Source organism: Triturus cristatus, chromosome 4_1 (genome assembly GCF_964204655.1).
Source record: "Triturus cristatus chromosome 4_1, aTriCri1.1, whole genome shotgun sequence".
Classification (NCBI taxonomy): Eukaryota; Metazoa; Chordata; class Amphibia; order Caudata; family Salamandridae; genus Triturus; species Triturus cristatus.
Genome location: NC_140585.1, coordinates 956104793 through 956120832, shown reverse-complemented (window position 1 = coordinate 956120832; position 16040 = coordinate 956104793). Strand labels below are relative to the sequence as shown.

Below are 16040 nucleotides of genomic sequence, written 5' to 3'. Positions count from 1 at the left end.
GCGCTCTCTGACACACAGACACACTGTCTTGCTCTCTATCCCTCCAGACATTACTGCCTCTTGCGTTGTTTTCTATCACAGGCATGATTGTAACACGTTGACAATGCGATGCACACGCTTAGCATGACGAACCACGCCACTGTCCAAGGAGTCCCTCGAACCGGTCACGGTGCAGCCACAAAAGGGGGGTCTAGAGAATGAACAAATAAAGCAATCCAGAAAACTGCACTCAATTAAAACACATCGGCTTCAGAATAAGCGTGAGCACCGGGTTTTTATTGACTGAGCCTGACTTAAGAAGTATTTTAGAGGCAGAAATACATCAACAAGAAAGACAACGAGGTCAGGGGTCACCGGCAGCTTGTTAACAGCGTAGAGGTCTTCTGTAGCCTTATTTGTAGATACAGCCTCGCTGGTTTCTTCTGCGTTTAATTTCTTTCTTTTTTTAAGACATTTATCTTATTTCCTCTTTGGCAGATGTATAACACACGCGCGATACGCGCGCTGTATAACGCCAGCCTCCGGGGACAGGAGATGAGCACGCGTACGGAGTGCACATCTCATGTCCATACGCGTGCACATCTCCTGTCCGCGCATGCCATCCCCTGTCTCCCTTCGGCACAGAAAGCGGCAACAATAGAGTCTCGCCAAGCAAAGCAGCTGCGCTGCATTCGCTAGGCGAGACCTAAAAAGTTGATGGGCTGTGAGGAAAGTTTCCAAGGGAATGGTAAATCTTATACTTGTGTTGTCCCAATGTTACAGAATCACTTTTCAAATTTTGAAGGAGAGATCTGTTAAATGATATCTACAGGAGGCTGGGTGTGATATTGAAGCCTCCTCACCGAGTGAATGGACTAAGGTCTTATAAGTAGTGGAATTACTATATATTCGTGTAAAGCATGTATTTGAATTGGAAGGAGATTATATATTTGTATTATTTGTGATTAATTATATAATCTGATTGGTATAAACCAGAATAATATAAAATTATACTGCAGCTATTTAAAAATTATCTGGTACAGAAGGGAATCACCTCACTTTTATAATATATATTTGAAACTAATAAACATTAAAAGCGGAACACAAACACATGCATAAAGGCACAGACAAACACTGTAACCACAATAAACAAAACACATTTATGTAGTTCTTCACATTACCTTGGTGCATGATTGACAAGTGGCTGCGGCTTATATTTCGGAAAATTGTAGTTTTTAAATTCATCATTTGAAGTAATTCCCGTCCAGGTTTCTTCAGATGGAGTTCCTGAAACAATTAAACAAACATGAATAAAAATAACCTGAAGTTGGAGAAACTGCACAAAAACACAGCATATTCGACGAATGTTTTGAAGACGGAAAAACTAATTTTATAAAGTTCACAAAACTACTCCTGACTACAAAATATTACTATCATTGCTGTTCATCTTATCATTTTGTGACTAATCTTATTTGGATATATAATTGATTTCATATTAATTATTAACTATTACTAGAACGACACTCTGATCTCACAAATTTTACAATTTCACTTTGCAAGTTAAAAGTGACATTTCATAGAATAAGTGCATAGTCCGTGAAATCTCTTTCTTGTTTCAGCATTAGGGTCGGCATGGTAGATTACTTTAAGAGTATACTGAATTATCTCCAATAACCTGGGAATTTTGTTCCTATATATATTATATATATATATATATATATATATATATATTCACTGAAAAAACCATAGGTTTCACACACGTTATAGTTAGGAATTAGCATTTAAAAAACCTTGCAAATTCACTGAAAAAACCATAGGTTTCACACATGTTATAGTTAGCGGAAATTTTACTGATAAAAAACCAATGAAATTCCCCCGTTATAGTTAGTGCAGGCAACTATAACTCACGCGACCGCAATCCTCTGCTGATGCTAATACTGTATTTAGACACTTATTTGCCCATGTCTTCTTCCATACATTTTTAGCTATAGATATATTACAAATATTTTTTTTTCATAAAGACACATATGTCATCAGCAAAAGATTGCGGTCGCGTGAGTTATAGTTGCCTGCACTAACTATAACGGGGGAATTTCATTGGTTTTTTATCAGTAAAATTTCCGCTAACTATAACATGTGTGAAACCTATGGTTTTTTCAGTGAATTTGCAAGGTTTTTTAAATGCTAATTCCTAACTATAACGTGTGTGAAACCTATGGTTTTTTCAGTGAATTTGTACGTTTTTTTAAATGCTAAGTTACTTTACGCCATTCGTGGCGTGCGCGCCCACTTAACGCAGTTCGTTCCGTGCGCGCACGGTGCGCTTCGCGCACCGTGCGCGCACAGTGAGCACGCGGTGCGCTTCGCGCACCGCGCGCCCACTTTACGCAGTTTGTGCCGTGCACGCACGGTGGGCACGCGGTGCGCTACGCGCACCGCGTGCCCACGTTACGCTAGATGGGCCATGTACGCACGATGCGCTTCGCGCACCGTGCGCACATGGAGGACATATGATGCACTTCGTTTTGAAAGGTAATATTTTAATTTTTCGTATATGTTATAAGCCATGCACAAATGGTGCCCTTCGGGCACCATTTGCACACGGGGTGGAGAGAGTGTGGATAATTTTTTTTTTTATTATTTTTTTTTTAAATATTTTAGTTTAACTCAAATTTAATAAGCCATGCGCAATTGGTGCCGTTCGGGCACCAATTGCACACGGGGTGGGGACAGTGTGGTTAATTTTTTTTTTTTTTAAATTTTTTACCGTACGCGTAATCGGCGAAATTAGCGAAAAAATAAAAATTCCGTTTTTGGCCTTGGGGGATCTTTGGGGACTCCCTCAACATTGCTATGTGTGTGGGAGCTGTCTAAACAGCCCCTTTACATGTTTTTGTGCTTTATATTTTAAACATCACTCTCAGTGCGAGAGAGAAAATGGCGGCCGCCGCTTCCTGGTTTCGGCCGATTCGAATGTATACTAAGATCTAAGAGCCAATCAGAATCGCGCTCGCGCACGCCACCGTACGCGTACGGTAAGCGTACCGTAAGCGCACCGTAAGCTGGCTCAGATATATATATTGATTTAAAGGCTATTTTCTCAGAATCTACTGAACAGATTTACACCAAACCTACAAAAGGCACTTCCTTGACCTGAGGACTACCTCTCTGCCAAATTTCTAGTAATTCTGTTCAGCCGTTCGGGCTGTAGCCCTGTCTAAAGGTCCTATGGAAAAATGCATGGGAAAAACGCGTTTTGGGACCCCCCTTTTATCTCAGCCCCCGCTTGACGAATCCCCCCGAGACTTTCAGGGTAGGAGCGGAGCGTAGCGCCCCACCTATTTTGAAAAATTCGCGAGGATTCGTCGACCGGCACCAAAGTTATTCAAAATAGAATGTTGCGGATTTCCTATGGAAACGTGGTCCTAACTATAACTACCTACTGGCGACCGCCAGTAGGTAATATATATATATATATATTTGCAGAGTAACAACAAACAGGTTATAGGGCCATACCTACCCCTCTTACTCTTTGGAAGTCTCTCTGATTACTCACTGTATATTGGAGCAGAGCATCTCAGAGGTGGTCTGTTGCCCCTCTGCTGCTTCATTATGTGGCAGGCTCCGCCTCTATGATTTCAGAGCTCTCAGGTTCCTTTGGCATCTAATTTCTCAAATGTCTAATGAGAGCTGATCCAATAATGTGCAACATATGGATGAGAAGGCTGTCTAAGCTCCCCAAAAGGACTATGAACTCTTATACTTAACACAGGTGAACCATACCCTACCATACAAGTTTTGCATGTGTGGAATCATGGCCTAGCTCCATCTAGTCAAGACAGCCTGTTTGGTCTCATAATAGAGATGTCAAGGAGGTCACTGGGCCCAACAGTGAGATCAGGATGTCATCCGCAAAGAAGGAGAGTATAATCACATAAATTCCTAAATTTACTCCTGTGATCCCTCTCTTTGCGAGGATGTTTTGTGCCAAGGCCTCCAAGTATAGAGCGAACTTTATGGAGGGATAGTGGTGGAGCTGGAGGTGGGGCGGGTCAACAGCATTCCTGTTGAATCCCCTTCATTATCAAGCCCTTAAGGGAGTATCTCCAACTAACACAGAGTGGGCCACCGGTGACACATATCTTACCAGTGCCAGGTCAATGAATCATGGGCCAAAACCTCCGAAGCTTTCTCAGGGTCACTCTGGGAAAGTCCCAGTCCACCCTGAAAAAGGCCTTCAAAGCATCTAGAGTTAGTAGTATCTCATTCCAAACCTGCTTGTCGCACAGGGCAATTAGGTGTGCTCCCGTCTTGATATTTTCTTTCATCTGTCCCTTTTGTATAAAGCCTGACTGACTGGGATGTACTAATTTGAACATTAAGTCACTCAAGATAGCGGCTGGTATTTTCATTCATCGAGATCTTCACATCAATGTTTAGAAGAGTAATAGGACAATATGAGCCACAGTTCTATGGGTTTCACTTGAGTATAAATGAAGTCCACCATGGAGGGAGCGATGATTCCACGCTCATCACTGTAAAGTTTTGTTAAGATACCGAGCTGGTCTGACCAAAAAGTCTTGCACAAGCTGGGAGGAAAACATTGGGCACATGACCTTTATGTGGATGTAGGGTTTTGATAGCTTTAATAACTTTGTCTGGGATATTGGGGAAATCTATATTTTCCCTCTCTGCAGATGAGGCCTGTATAGGTCTGCTTTGGCTATTTAGTCTGCCATATCAGCTTGTTCCAATACCCTTTTCTAATATAACTGCTGGCAATATTGCTGGAAAGCCCTGAGCTTTTTTATTCTCCTGCCTACGTTGGCCCCCACATAAAATTGTACCTGCCTGCCCCTTTACCTTGCTGCTGTAAGTAGCCCCCTTTGATACCTCCTGTCTTGTACTCCTGCTTATTTTTTTCCAGGGAATATTCTGCTTTAATAAGTTTTATGAGTTGGACGTGACCCCTAATTGTCAACAAATTTCACCACGTTTTTTTGTAAGTGGTTTCATTTGTGCTCAAGATCCAGCTCCTGGAGGCCCTTCTCTGCAATTACTCTGATGCTGTGCAGTCTAGGTGTTTCTGCTATATATACTCCTCCATTCACTGCCTTCAGTGAGTCCCAAACAGTGCTTAGGTTACAGTCCTCATTATCGTTAAAGAGGAGGTATTCTTTAATTGACGGTTTCTCTCAAAGTATCATTATGGTGCGATGAAAAGGTCTCTGATTTGAGTCGCCAGTTCCCACCCAAGAGACATCAGTACTGGCGCATGGTCAGAAATTATCATTACCCTGTGTTCCACAGTATCTAAATATGTGAACAGTGTATGGCATACAGAAAACATATCCAGTCTTACATATGTTTGTGCACTAGGGAATTGTCTGTTTAATCTATCTCCTAGTTTATACTATGATATGTAGCATAGGTTTACACACCAGAGATATTGTACACCATTCCTGATCTTGTGGTGACTGGAATGTCTGCCAATAATACAATCCTTAACCAGAAGTCATTGGACAAGAATATTTTAAGGTTGGGTCCAAGTACCTGTTGGAAAGAAAACATACCTCACAGGAACAATTAGTTGGTTTGGATTAGTAGAATTCTTCTTAGGGCATTGTTTGGCTCGATGTTAAGGTGGCAAATTTGAGCGTGGCCCCCCCTCGACACTCTTATAGTAAAGCTCACAATATTCCAGTTAATACAGCTCGTAAATGGAGGAGAAACTCGAACATCAGTAACGCGAAGGAAGGAACAATAAATGGGACAATAACTGGGCACAAAATCTACCAGTAGCACCACACAGAAGTGCACTGGGAATTTCGTGGTGCTGCTACGCCTACTTTAAAGGGTAGGTTTGTTTTGGGCTCCTAGTTTCCTATCGATAAATTTCCAGGATCGTCCGGGGCTATTGGTTTTTTCAACTATCCAGAATGATACCTATCTCAATTTGTATAACTTTAAACTATTGTGTAAAAACATGTAGTTTGTAATATTTTTCCATCGCACATTGCTAGTTTCTAGTCAATTTCAGCCTTCAGGACACAAATGTTTATCATGCTGTGGGGGTAAAAACACAATTAATGTCGATACTACTGACGATTCCAGAGAAAAAGTATTAATAATGATATTTACCTAAAAGTCTGAAAATCAAGTGCAGTTCATCTTCTACCGTTGAACCAGGAAACAGAGGTCTTCCAGATGCCATTTCAAAAAATATACACCCCACACCCCTTGATAAACGAAGGGGAAAGAGAGAAAACAATCAGTAAAACATTTTCACAACTCTTTATGCAAATTAGCATTATTTAACTATATTTATTTGGCTGCAAAGTACCTTCAGAAAATACCAAAAAGAAAGCGAAATTAAGCAGCACAGGGCACTTTTTAGCGCGCATCTCCTGCAGATGTATCTCGAAGTGCGAGAAAAGGGTGCACTTCCAGAAGATTTGAGGACTGCCACTATTGTGGTGATACCCAAGGAGGGGCGACCCGTACAGAAATGTGGTTCGTATAGGCCCATTTCCCTCATAATTATGAAGACGAAGATCTTGGCCGGAATTCTGGCCAACAGACTGACAACGGCCGTAACAGAACTTATTCATAGGGACCAGTCGGGTTTTATGCCTCGCAGGTCGACGAGACTCAATCTTAGACGGATCTCCAACTGGTTGGAGTTAGTGCAACATAGGACTGACCTCCACCTCATAGTATCAATGCACTAGATGCATTCGACACGGTCCTCTGGCCGTTTCTTATGGCAGTACTAGAGAGACTGGGATTTGGTCCCGAGTTCAGAAGATGGATAGCTCTTCTGTATGAAAGACCGTTAGCCAGGGTCAGAGTTAATGGGGTGACGTCCCGGAAATTCGCGATCGAACGGGGTACTAGACAGGGTTGCCCCCTGTCCCCTCTCTTATTCGCAGTAGTCCTGGAACCCCTGGCATGCGTCACACGTGCGCACCCACACATAAGCAGTTTTCGGATCAATGATAAGGATGACCTGGATGAACGCATTACGCAGTATGCCGACGACATACTGCTGTATGTCACACGCCCTGTAACAACGTTTCCCAATATTATAGAGAGCTACGATGACTATGGCAGGTATGCGGGGTACAGAATTAAGTCAAGTGTATACCCGGTAGGTCACGAGGTCGAACACAGAATTTATCCCAGCCAACTACAGATTACAACAACGGGGATAAAATACTTAGGTATCCACATTACGCTAGACAGACAACTGGCGCTGGAACAAAATTTGTATAGAGTATTGGGGGAATTCCGTTCAGACGCGGACCGATGGGCCTCCTTACCTCTAACACTGCTCGGAAGAGCTGCGCTCTTCAAAATGGTAACCCTCCCTAAGTTTTTATACATCATGCAAAATACCTATCATCCGATTCCAGAAGAGGTGTTCAGTAAAATTGACGACATTCTAAGGAAATTTCTTTGGGGAGGGAAGCCCCCCAGGGTGGCACTGGGAAGCTGCAATGTAATCAGTACAGCGGTGGTATTTCCCTGCCGGATCTACGGGCTTATTATTGGGCGGCTCACTTGATAGTAATTAATGAATGGGCCTTTGGGGAGAGGGACCATCCAGCATATGCGCTTGAACACACACAGTTCCTGCACAGGCCATACACACACTACCTTTACGGAGGGAAGGGTGTTGCAAAATTGCTACCGGCCACACAAATAGCGATAATGGCATGGAAAAAGGCGGAGAGGCGCACGAAGTGGGAAGACCGGGTGACTAAGGAAACCCCGCTTTGGGTGAGAACACGACTTAAGGAATTTCTCAAATGGAAAGGTTTTCAGATGTGGGATCTGGTGGGTGTCTCCCAGCTCAAGGATATTGTATATATCGTAAAGAGTTGGTGACGTTCCCGCACCTCCAGCTAGAATATGATATGAACCTGACACAACACTTTAAGTATCTGCAACTGAGACATGCCTGGCGAGCGCAACATATTTATATGGAAGGCCTCCCAGAAACGCTCCATTAGAAGGGAGACTCTTGATGGGCGACATAGGAGGGAAAGCAGTGTCAAGGACCTACAGGACAATCATGAACAACACACCCAACCCACTGCTAAAAATGAGACTATACTGGGAGGCGGATCTGGGGGACTTAGAAGATCTGTACTGGGAAATGGCCCTGATGCACCCCAGGGAGGTAGCCATTAGATCTAGGCTGCGGTTGATTCAATTTAAGTATTTACACAGAATGTACTATGATAGAGCACGATTGTATAAGATGGGTAGAGCGGAGTCCCCCAACTGTCTGAAATGTAAAACTATGGAGGGGACCTTCTTCCACACTGTATGGGGATGTGCACATGCACAGTTATATTGGGGCAAACTAGAACTTATACTGAATGCACCAATACCCCCAAACCCCATTTCATTCTGTTGGGTATTCCCACGGAGATTGACCTCCCCAAAGTAAAACTGACGTTCCTTCAGCTGGGTCTGGCTGTAGCCAAAAGAGACATGGCAAAGGCTTGGGGAGCGATGATTAATCCGACACTGGAGGAATGGCGGAAGGGGATGGACATGTATATGCTGGGAGAGAAAACAACATACAAAGCGAGGGGGTGCCCGAAGAAATTTTGGAAAATATGGAAGCCATGGCTAGCCTATTATGGTTTGACACTCACAGACGCACAGTAGTTTGGGGAATTGATGTCATACTTGGGGAGTGGGATGGAGAGATGAGGGATTTCGTTGATAGACAATTTCCGTTGTTGATTATTTAGTGCAAATATTGTATGATTTAGGTATATCTGTAAAGAAAATTGAAACACAGTGTTTTGTATATTTGTTGTGGTCTTGTAATGCGATTGAGAAAATGCAAATAAATACATTCTCCCCCCCCCCCCCCAAACAAGGGAAAACATTATTTTAAAAATAGAAGAGAAAAACATATCAGAAGAAGCGCATAAATAATGAAATCATCACTAAATCAGACTTTTTTTTAGGTCACATTCAGAACGAGCTTTAATAGTGGCCTCTCCTGCATTAACATGTTAATGCAAGTCGCAGCTGTTTAAGGAAACTTACTTGCAGCACAATGTGCGTCAGCCACCAAATAATTGAAGAAACTAACATTTGTTTGCCTAATTTATCTTTCTTTAACAAGTGGTTATAATCTAGAAAATACTGATATAGGATCAAACTAAGCAAACGTGCCTACAGAATAATACAAGATTTCTTTTTCGTTTTGCTTACCGATTCGAGTTGGATAAGTAAATTTTTTTTAAAAATAGTAACATGAGTGCATTGGGGAAGAAAGCGAGCCAGTGAAGAACACAGGTGGGGGAAGCAACACTGACGGCAGAATCCCGGTGGGTAGAGATTCAAAAGGAGTACTAGGGGGAATCAACATGGACGGTAGGTATTAGCGACGCAGGGGTGCATAGGATGCAGGTGGGAAAGCAGCATAGAGGGCGCAAGGAGGGAAGCGCAAATGGAGACAGAGCAATGCGTGGGGAGTAGAAATGAACGAACAAGAGAGAGCAATGGGTGGAGTTAAAGCATGAAGGAGAGCGGCTCAAAGGGTGAAGCTGTATAAAAGGGAAAATGTATGTATGAGTGGCTGGTAGAGAGTAATATTTTTATAATGGTATGAAAAGAACGTGCTGATCAAAGCGGGCTGACACACACTGACTCATAAAAACACACCCACTATCATGGAATGCTTAAGAAGAGTGTGGCTACTTTTTTAAAACTATGATGATGTTAATCATAAGAAATGAAATGTTCACATTTAAGTATAGGAAAGGCCCTAGATGAAATGGTTCAAAACTGACAGTGCACAGGAGTGCAAGTGGAAGAGTTAATCTGTATAAAATGGTGAACGCACTGAGAGAGGCTTGAAGGAAAAAGGTATTCAAAGTTCAACTATTATAATGGTATGTAAAGAAATGTGAATAAGAAGCGGGAAAACACACAGAACAGGGGAACAAATCTCATGGAGTGCTTTGAGAAAAAGAAAGACACATTTTCTGAAAAGCAGACACTTGTGGAAGAATAGAAGAAGCCATTTAGAGAGGTGGGAAACAGGCTAGCTCCCCAGGTGGAACAAAGACTAAAACACACAAAATCACTCAATAGAAAATAAGAAAATAAGTGTGACAAAACAAATAGCTAATGGAAAGCAATGGGCGGAGTTACTTTCCAGGTCAGCTATTAGCATGCCCCCCATAAGTCTTTCGCAACCAGTTGTGCTGTCTGTCAGACTTCAATCTAAGAAGAAGTACCTTGAAGAGGCAATTAGCAAACAAAGGCATAGACTGACTATAAATGAAAACCCTTATAATGGAAGGCAAGCATGAAACACACTACTACCCATTCCATAAAAAAATACAGTCACTCAAAAATAAAATACTAGCAGATTTACATAGTGATGGAAACTGCAAAGAAAACTAACCTTTGGAATGAATAACAGGAAAACAGGTGCAGAACTCTTTGAGGCTTCACTCTGAAAATATGTTGCTAACTTTTTGTCTACAATGTTTACATTTGAACTTTGAAAACTTTCGCCATTACCCTTTTTAATGCATTTATGTCCTAATATTGCTACGTATTTCTCATATTATATTTCTTTCTTAAAAGTTCAGAGATTGTTGAAAACCACAATGGCATTCACAAACGTCTCTCCAATCTCGTGCAACGGCGCTTAATTTGTAAAAGATTAAGTGCCAGGCTCCAAAGTCCCGTTGGAGGTTGGACTGATGAATACCAAGGCTGTGTAGCCTTGATTACAACCCATGCCTCTTTCATACCCCATTAGACACTGCGTGTCCCTTTAGCTCACTCTTGCAGGTTCTTTTTCATCTCTGCTTTCTTTCTCTGTTACTGTTTTTCCATCGGTCTCTTTCTCCTTGTTCCCCTCTGTTTTGTTTTTCTCTCTCTTGTCCTTAGCCCAAGTCTGATGGGGAAAAATAACTGCCAGTCCCCAAATATGAATGCACGTGGTCCCCAATTGCAATATCCGGCTCAAATTAAGCACTGCCTTGCCACCATGTAAATAACTGGAGATTTTCTCCAGGAGCAACTCCTTACTAGGGTGGAAAGATGAACAGAACACCCCAAAACGTCGTGAGAGTGTAAGGGAAGGGGATTCGCAGAAGAGAACATTGCACCATTGTAGAATTTTTTTTTTTTTTTTACAAAATGTGCATTTCCAAAGGCGGCTGCATTTTCCCAATGTGAAGTTCTACCCACGTATAACTTAACAACGGGGAATTACCGGCTACCGCCACGCCAGACTCTGAGTTTTACCAGATGCAGACACGAACCCGATAAAATTAAGTATGTTTATGTGCACAATCCCCTCTTGCTAAATATGTGTTAACATCTTGTGGTTCAACTCTGCCCAAGATCCCAGTGAAAGGAAAGACTGCTGGAGAGCATTTTCAATTCTTTATGTAGGACAATTGATCAAAGCACATGCTTTTTGTAATGTATCTCAGAAATCTCTATGTGCAGGCAATCAACTCATAATTGCACCCAATTACCTCACACCAGCTGGTTACATAGTTGAGAATACCCATGTTTTGAAGGCTAGATGGTAACTCCTGCACATGTGACACTTAGGTGAATACAGTTGGATTTATGAAAGGAACTGCCACAGCGTGGGGCAGAGGGCGGAGTTACTCATGCCGACACCACAAAAGTGATTTCCCTCTCGGGGAAAGATTTAATGATGTTCCGCTCACCAGCCAACAACAAATAATCTCAGTATAGGCCTATAGCTCACTGCCAAGCGGTATACCGGTTGTTAAAGGCTCTGAATCCTAGTTATAGGCCCAAAACACTGGCATGGGCCTAAAACGAAGGTAAAGGCTTTTTAACAATATAGCCCAAGAAAGAAAGGATACAGGGTTTTCAGAACATTCCACCCACTAAGGATAGAATGTTCTACATTAAACAGGGAGGAACAGAAAGACAAACATTTGAATGTTGAAAGGCATATACAAGCCATTATTGGCTCTGAGCTACTCCAATGGCTTTAGTGGAGCTCTCAACATTCTAGTGCTGTAATTCTTCTTTGTGAATGTTGTTGATAAAATTGGGGTTAGGGTACTTTTATGGATGACCTAAAGTAGTCTGTTTACTCTAATGTCAGCCCTTTAGAAAGAATACATCGCAACTGAGCTTCAATCCGCGGTAAAACATGAACACAGATTGTCGCTTAAACCCACTTACCACATGTCGATTTGTGTGGAATACTCTGAAGATCCAAGTAGAACATCTGGCGGCCTGTACCATAACGTGACAACTTCATTTGAGTAGGTTTTTGTGGGAACTGACTTCGCTCTAGCCAAACCTTGATTGGAGAAAACATATTGATAATCAGTTTCAGAAATAGAAGTGATGGTTCCTGATGACATCTGCATTCTTGTCTTAATTCTTAAGCATGTTAGGATGAACAGTGCAGATCTACCTGAAGATTAGCCATAACCTATCACAGTTATACACAGTTTAAAGTAACAAAAGATTTTACTTACTCAGGCATCACATACTGCAATACAGCTTCAGTTGTTGACAAGGCAATCTAAATTGAAAATGGTAGCTTGCAGTTCAATTAGGGAAACAAACAAAACTAAGGTATCGTTCACAAAGTTCTCACTTTTTAGCTTAGTTTCAAATTTGCACACATATAGACAACTTGTAATACAAATTTTAATAGAAAGGGGTAAAGCAGAACACTGCATTGCACACATTTGTTGTGAGATGCCCCGCTTCAGCTGCAGGACCCTGCCAACTGTGGGGGCTTAACAACGAGGCAGGACCCAACTGTGAGGCTTGCCAACAATGCATCGCCTCAACCGAAAGGAATTTGACGACAACGCATTTACCTGACCTGCATGGATCAGAATGGACGCAATGAGTGTGCGACGCCGATGCTTGCTCCATTCAAGGTACTTTTTCAGCTGGACCTGCGTGGGTCCTGGCCGTGGGTCGTAGCCGGTCTGCCCTCCATTGTGGCCAGATTCTTTAGAAATGAATACCTCAAGTTCTACTTATTGGATTTTTATCGTTTTGGTCTTGTTTTACTCATAAAAATATTCTTTATTTTTGCAAAACTGATGGGGAGCCTTTTTATGGTTTTTTCCACTGTGTTACTGTAATTAACGTGTTGCACAAGTACTTTACAAATTTCCTCTCCAGTTCAGCCTGACTGCTCTGTGCCAAGCTACCAGAGGGTGAGCATAGGTTAATTTTGGTTGTGTATTTGACTTTCCATGGCTAGGATTGTGGTCCCTCCTTGGACAGGGTGCAAACCTCTGCTAACTAGAGAGCCAATTTCTCACAACACACAACTTAGAGTCTTTTTCAGTGAATGTTTTATTTGTGTGCATGTTAATATTCTATGCTCAATAAAATATATTTAAAATATTTTAAAGCATCTTTGTTTCTATTTGCTTCTAGCCAAGTACCTGATCTGAACAGATATCTACTATTCAGTGGTCCCCAAATCATTGGCCTTTTCATCACAAAACGCAATCAAGACTGCTCAAAAACTTAAGCACGGCCACAAAATGCTCTATGTCATTCTCACTTCTTTCTGAAAAAAAAACGGTTGATGTAAGAGATCTTGTCTAACACAAGATACTAAGAGGGTTGACAAACATCAGGAAAGCTGCCTTTAGGGCCCTACTCTCCTTACACATCTGGAAAATGATATCCTGAGTGACATTAAGTATGTCTTTTGTCCTTGTGATGGTACTGAAATATCCCTTCTGAATATTACAGAAGCAGGACTGACCTATCTGGATCAAGGTCAGGCTTGAGAACTACTACTAATGGACCTAGCTTGAGCATTCAATGCCACAGACCATAATATGCTACGGTCTTGGTTATGGCTTCCAGAATTGAGGAAACAACTCACTCATAATTCATGTCTTTAGAGAAAAGGAGTACACCCCATGTTAAAATCCTCAACTACCAGTACCTGTTGAGTCACCCAAGAATCACCACTATTTTTATATTCTTCCACATCTACATGTTCAAAGTGGCCCACCTACAAAAATGGTTACCACATTCACACAATGATACCCAGGAACACCTAACACTATATTAGAGATTTGGTGATAAGCATTAGGTAGCGGTCTGCTGATCATATGCTCAGCAACAGTGTTATGATTTCACATTGGGCCTTCTGTGGTTCTCCCTTTTTTCAACATCACTACATGTTGAAGGCCATATTTGCTTTGCACAGCTACACATAACATATTTATTTTTGTGCCACAATATTATTTTCGAAATAGGCTGCACATGTTGTTATTGTTATTCAGTTCTTTTTCTGAGATTCAGTCTGAACATTTTGTACAAGGTCTAACAACACTGTGCCATGTTTCTCTGTGCTAGGTAAAGCAACATCTCCAACCACTTAGACACAACACGAAGAGAAGCTGCTGTTTTCCAACACAGCACTTCTTATCATATAAACCGAAAAGTGCCCTTTGCAAAACAGAGAGGAGGATTCTAGCAGAGGGGAAAGTTCTTGGAATGGGGGCACTTTACTTGCACAACCTGAGATGCAAACCACCTAACAAGGAATACCAAGAATGGGTTCTGATTTTAATCCCAGAGATCATTGATATAGCACTGTGCTCACGTAGTGAGGATAGGCTTAGACAGATATATCATTTACCATGGTAGGGCTCTTCATTGTATACAGCTTGCTCTTAAAGCTGATTACTCTGCTCAGTTGTATATGTTTTCGACTCACAGTACACTTGCTTCATAATAGAGCAAAATAGTTTCAATAAATATTGTAAACTTTCCTTGTGTCTTTCTTTTTATAAGAAAACATGAGTGAGAAAAAAAAAGGTGACAAACTCTTTCCACGGTACTCCTCGGGACTAAAGAGTTGTGTTTTAGGATGCCAGTTTACCTGTTACTCTGGAAAGGTTAGGAGGGAAGGTAAGGCACAGTGAGCTAGTCTGGTTTGTGCCCAGAGGTACTGATATGATTTGGTGACTTAGTCCAAACACTCTGACGTCCTGTGGTCCCAGACACAGTTCTGTGTCCAAACAGAATATATGCAACAACAGATTAATTCAAATTGACCCTGCTTCAATGCTGTCATCAATGGGGATTTTGATCTTGGTCCGCGAGAGTCCCTCTCCTCTTCCATTCAAACAGCCAACATCACTGGATGTGGGTACCAGAATATCGTAGTTAGAATATTGTCCAACATAAATGTTTTTTTTTTTTAAATATTGTTTACAAAAATATCCCTCCTTCTCCTGGTATGATGGGGGCATATCACTCCCTAACATACAATATTACTATTGGGCCGCCAAACTAATAGTGGTGAACCAATGGATTCACGTCCCCTACACAGACCCAGCCTATGCCCTTGATAGGCTACAGCTAGGAGCGGCGGGGTTATATCGCGCACTTTATAACAAGAACCATCCCATGATGGGCCCGACGAACCATACACTCTGGAAAATAGTGCAAAAAAGTAAGGATGGCATGATATCAAAGGTGGGTGACCTCTGGGTTCAGAGAAAAATGATTACTTTTAAGCAACTACAGATGAGATACGAATTGGTGTCAACTGAATACTTTCATTACCAACAGATTAAACACGCTCTCGAAGCAGCACTCCCCCCGGACACCACCCTGCCTGAAGCGTCCCCACTGGAGGACAGATTAGTGACGGACTATTTGGACAAAAGTGCAATCTCCTTAACATATAAAAAATTGTTAATAACATGTCAGACCCAATGGAGAAGCTTAAAGACAAATGGCAGGCAGGTTTAGGTGATTTGGAGGACACAGACTGGCAAGAGGCGCTCGCGTCCCCCAGAGAGGTAGCAATCACATCCAAACTACGTCTAGTGCAACTCAAAATTCTTCACAGAATTGAATACACTAGAACTACCCTCTGTAAAATTGGTAAAGTCGACAACCCACTCTGTTTGTGACAATGTGGGGAGGTTGGCACATTCTTCCATACTACCTGGGCGTGCCCCGTTATGGTGTCGTACTGGGAGTCAGTCATGTCCCTGATCACGAGGGTGAGTGGT

At 42.0% G+C, this 16040-nt stretch overlaps 1 protein-coding gene across 3 annotated transcripts in view; it reads right to left on the bottom strand.

The window, feature by feature from the left end:
* The window catches only part of CDK17 (cyclin dependent kinase 17), a 497468-nt gene that overhangs the window by 36437 nt on the left and 444991 nt on the right, over nucleotides 1-16040 (bottom strand). For all 3 annotated transcript variants that reach the window (XM_085653837.1, XM_085653835.1, XM_085653836.1), the window contains 3 exons: nucleotides 12202-12322; nucleotides 6121-6218; nucleotides 1161-1266 (listed from right to left, as the gene is read on the bottom strand). In XM_085653837.1, the coding sequence (XP_085509963.1) occupies nucleotides 1161-1266; nucleotides 6121-6218; nucleotides 12202-12322 (325 nt within the window). The remainder of the gene's footprint in view (nucleotides 1-1160; nucleotides 1267-6120; nucleotides 6219-12201; nucleotides 12323-16040) is intronic.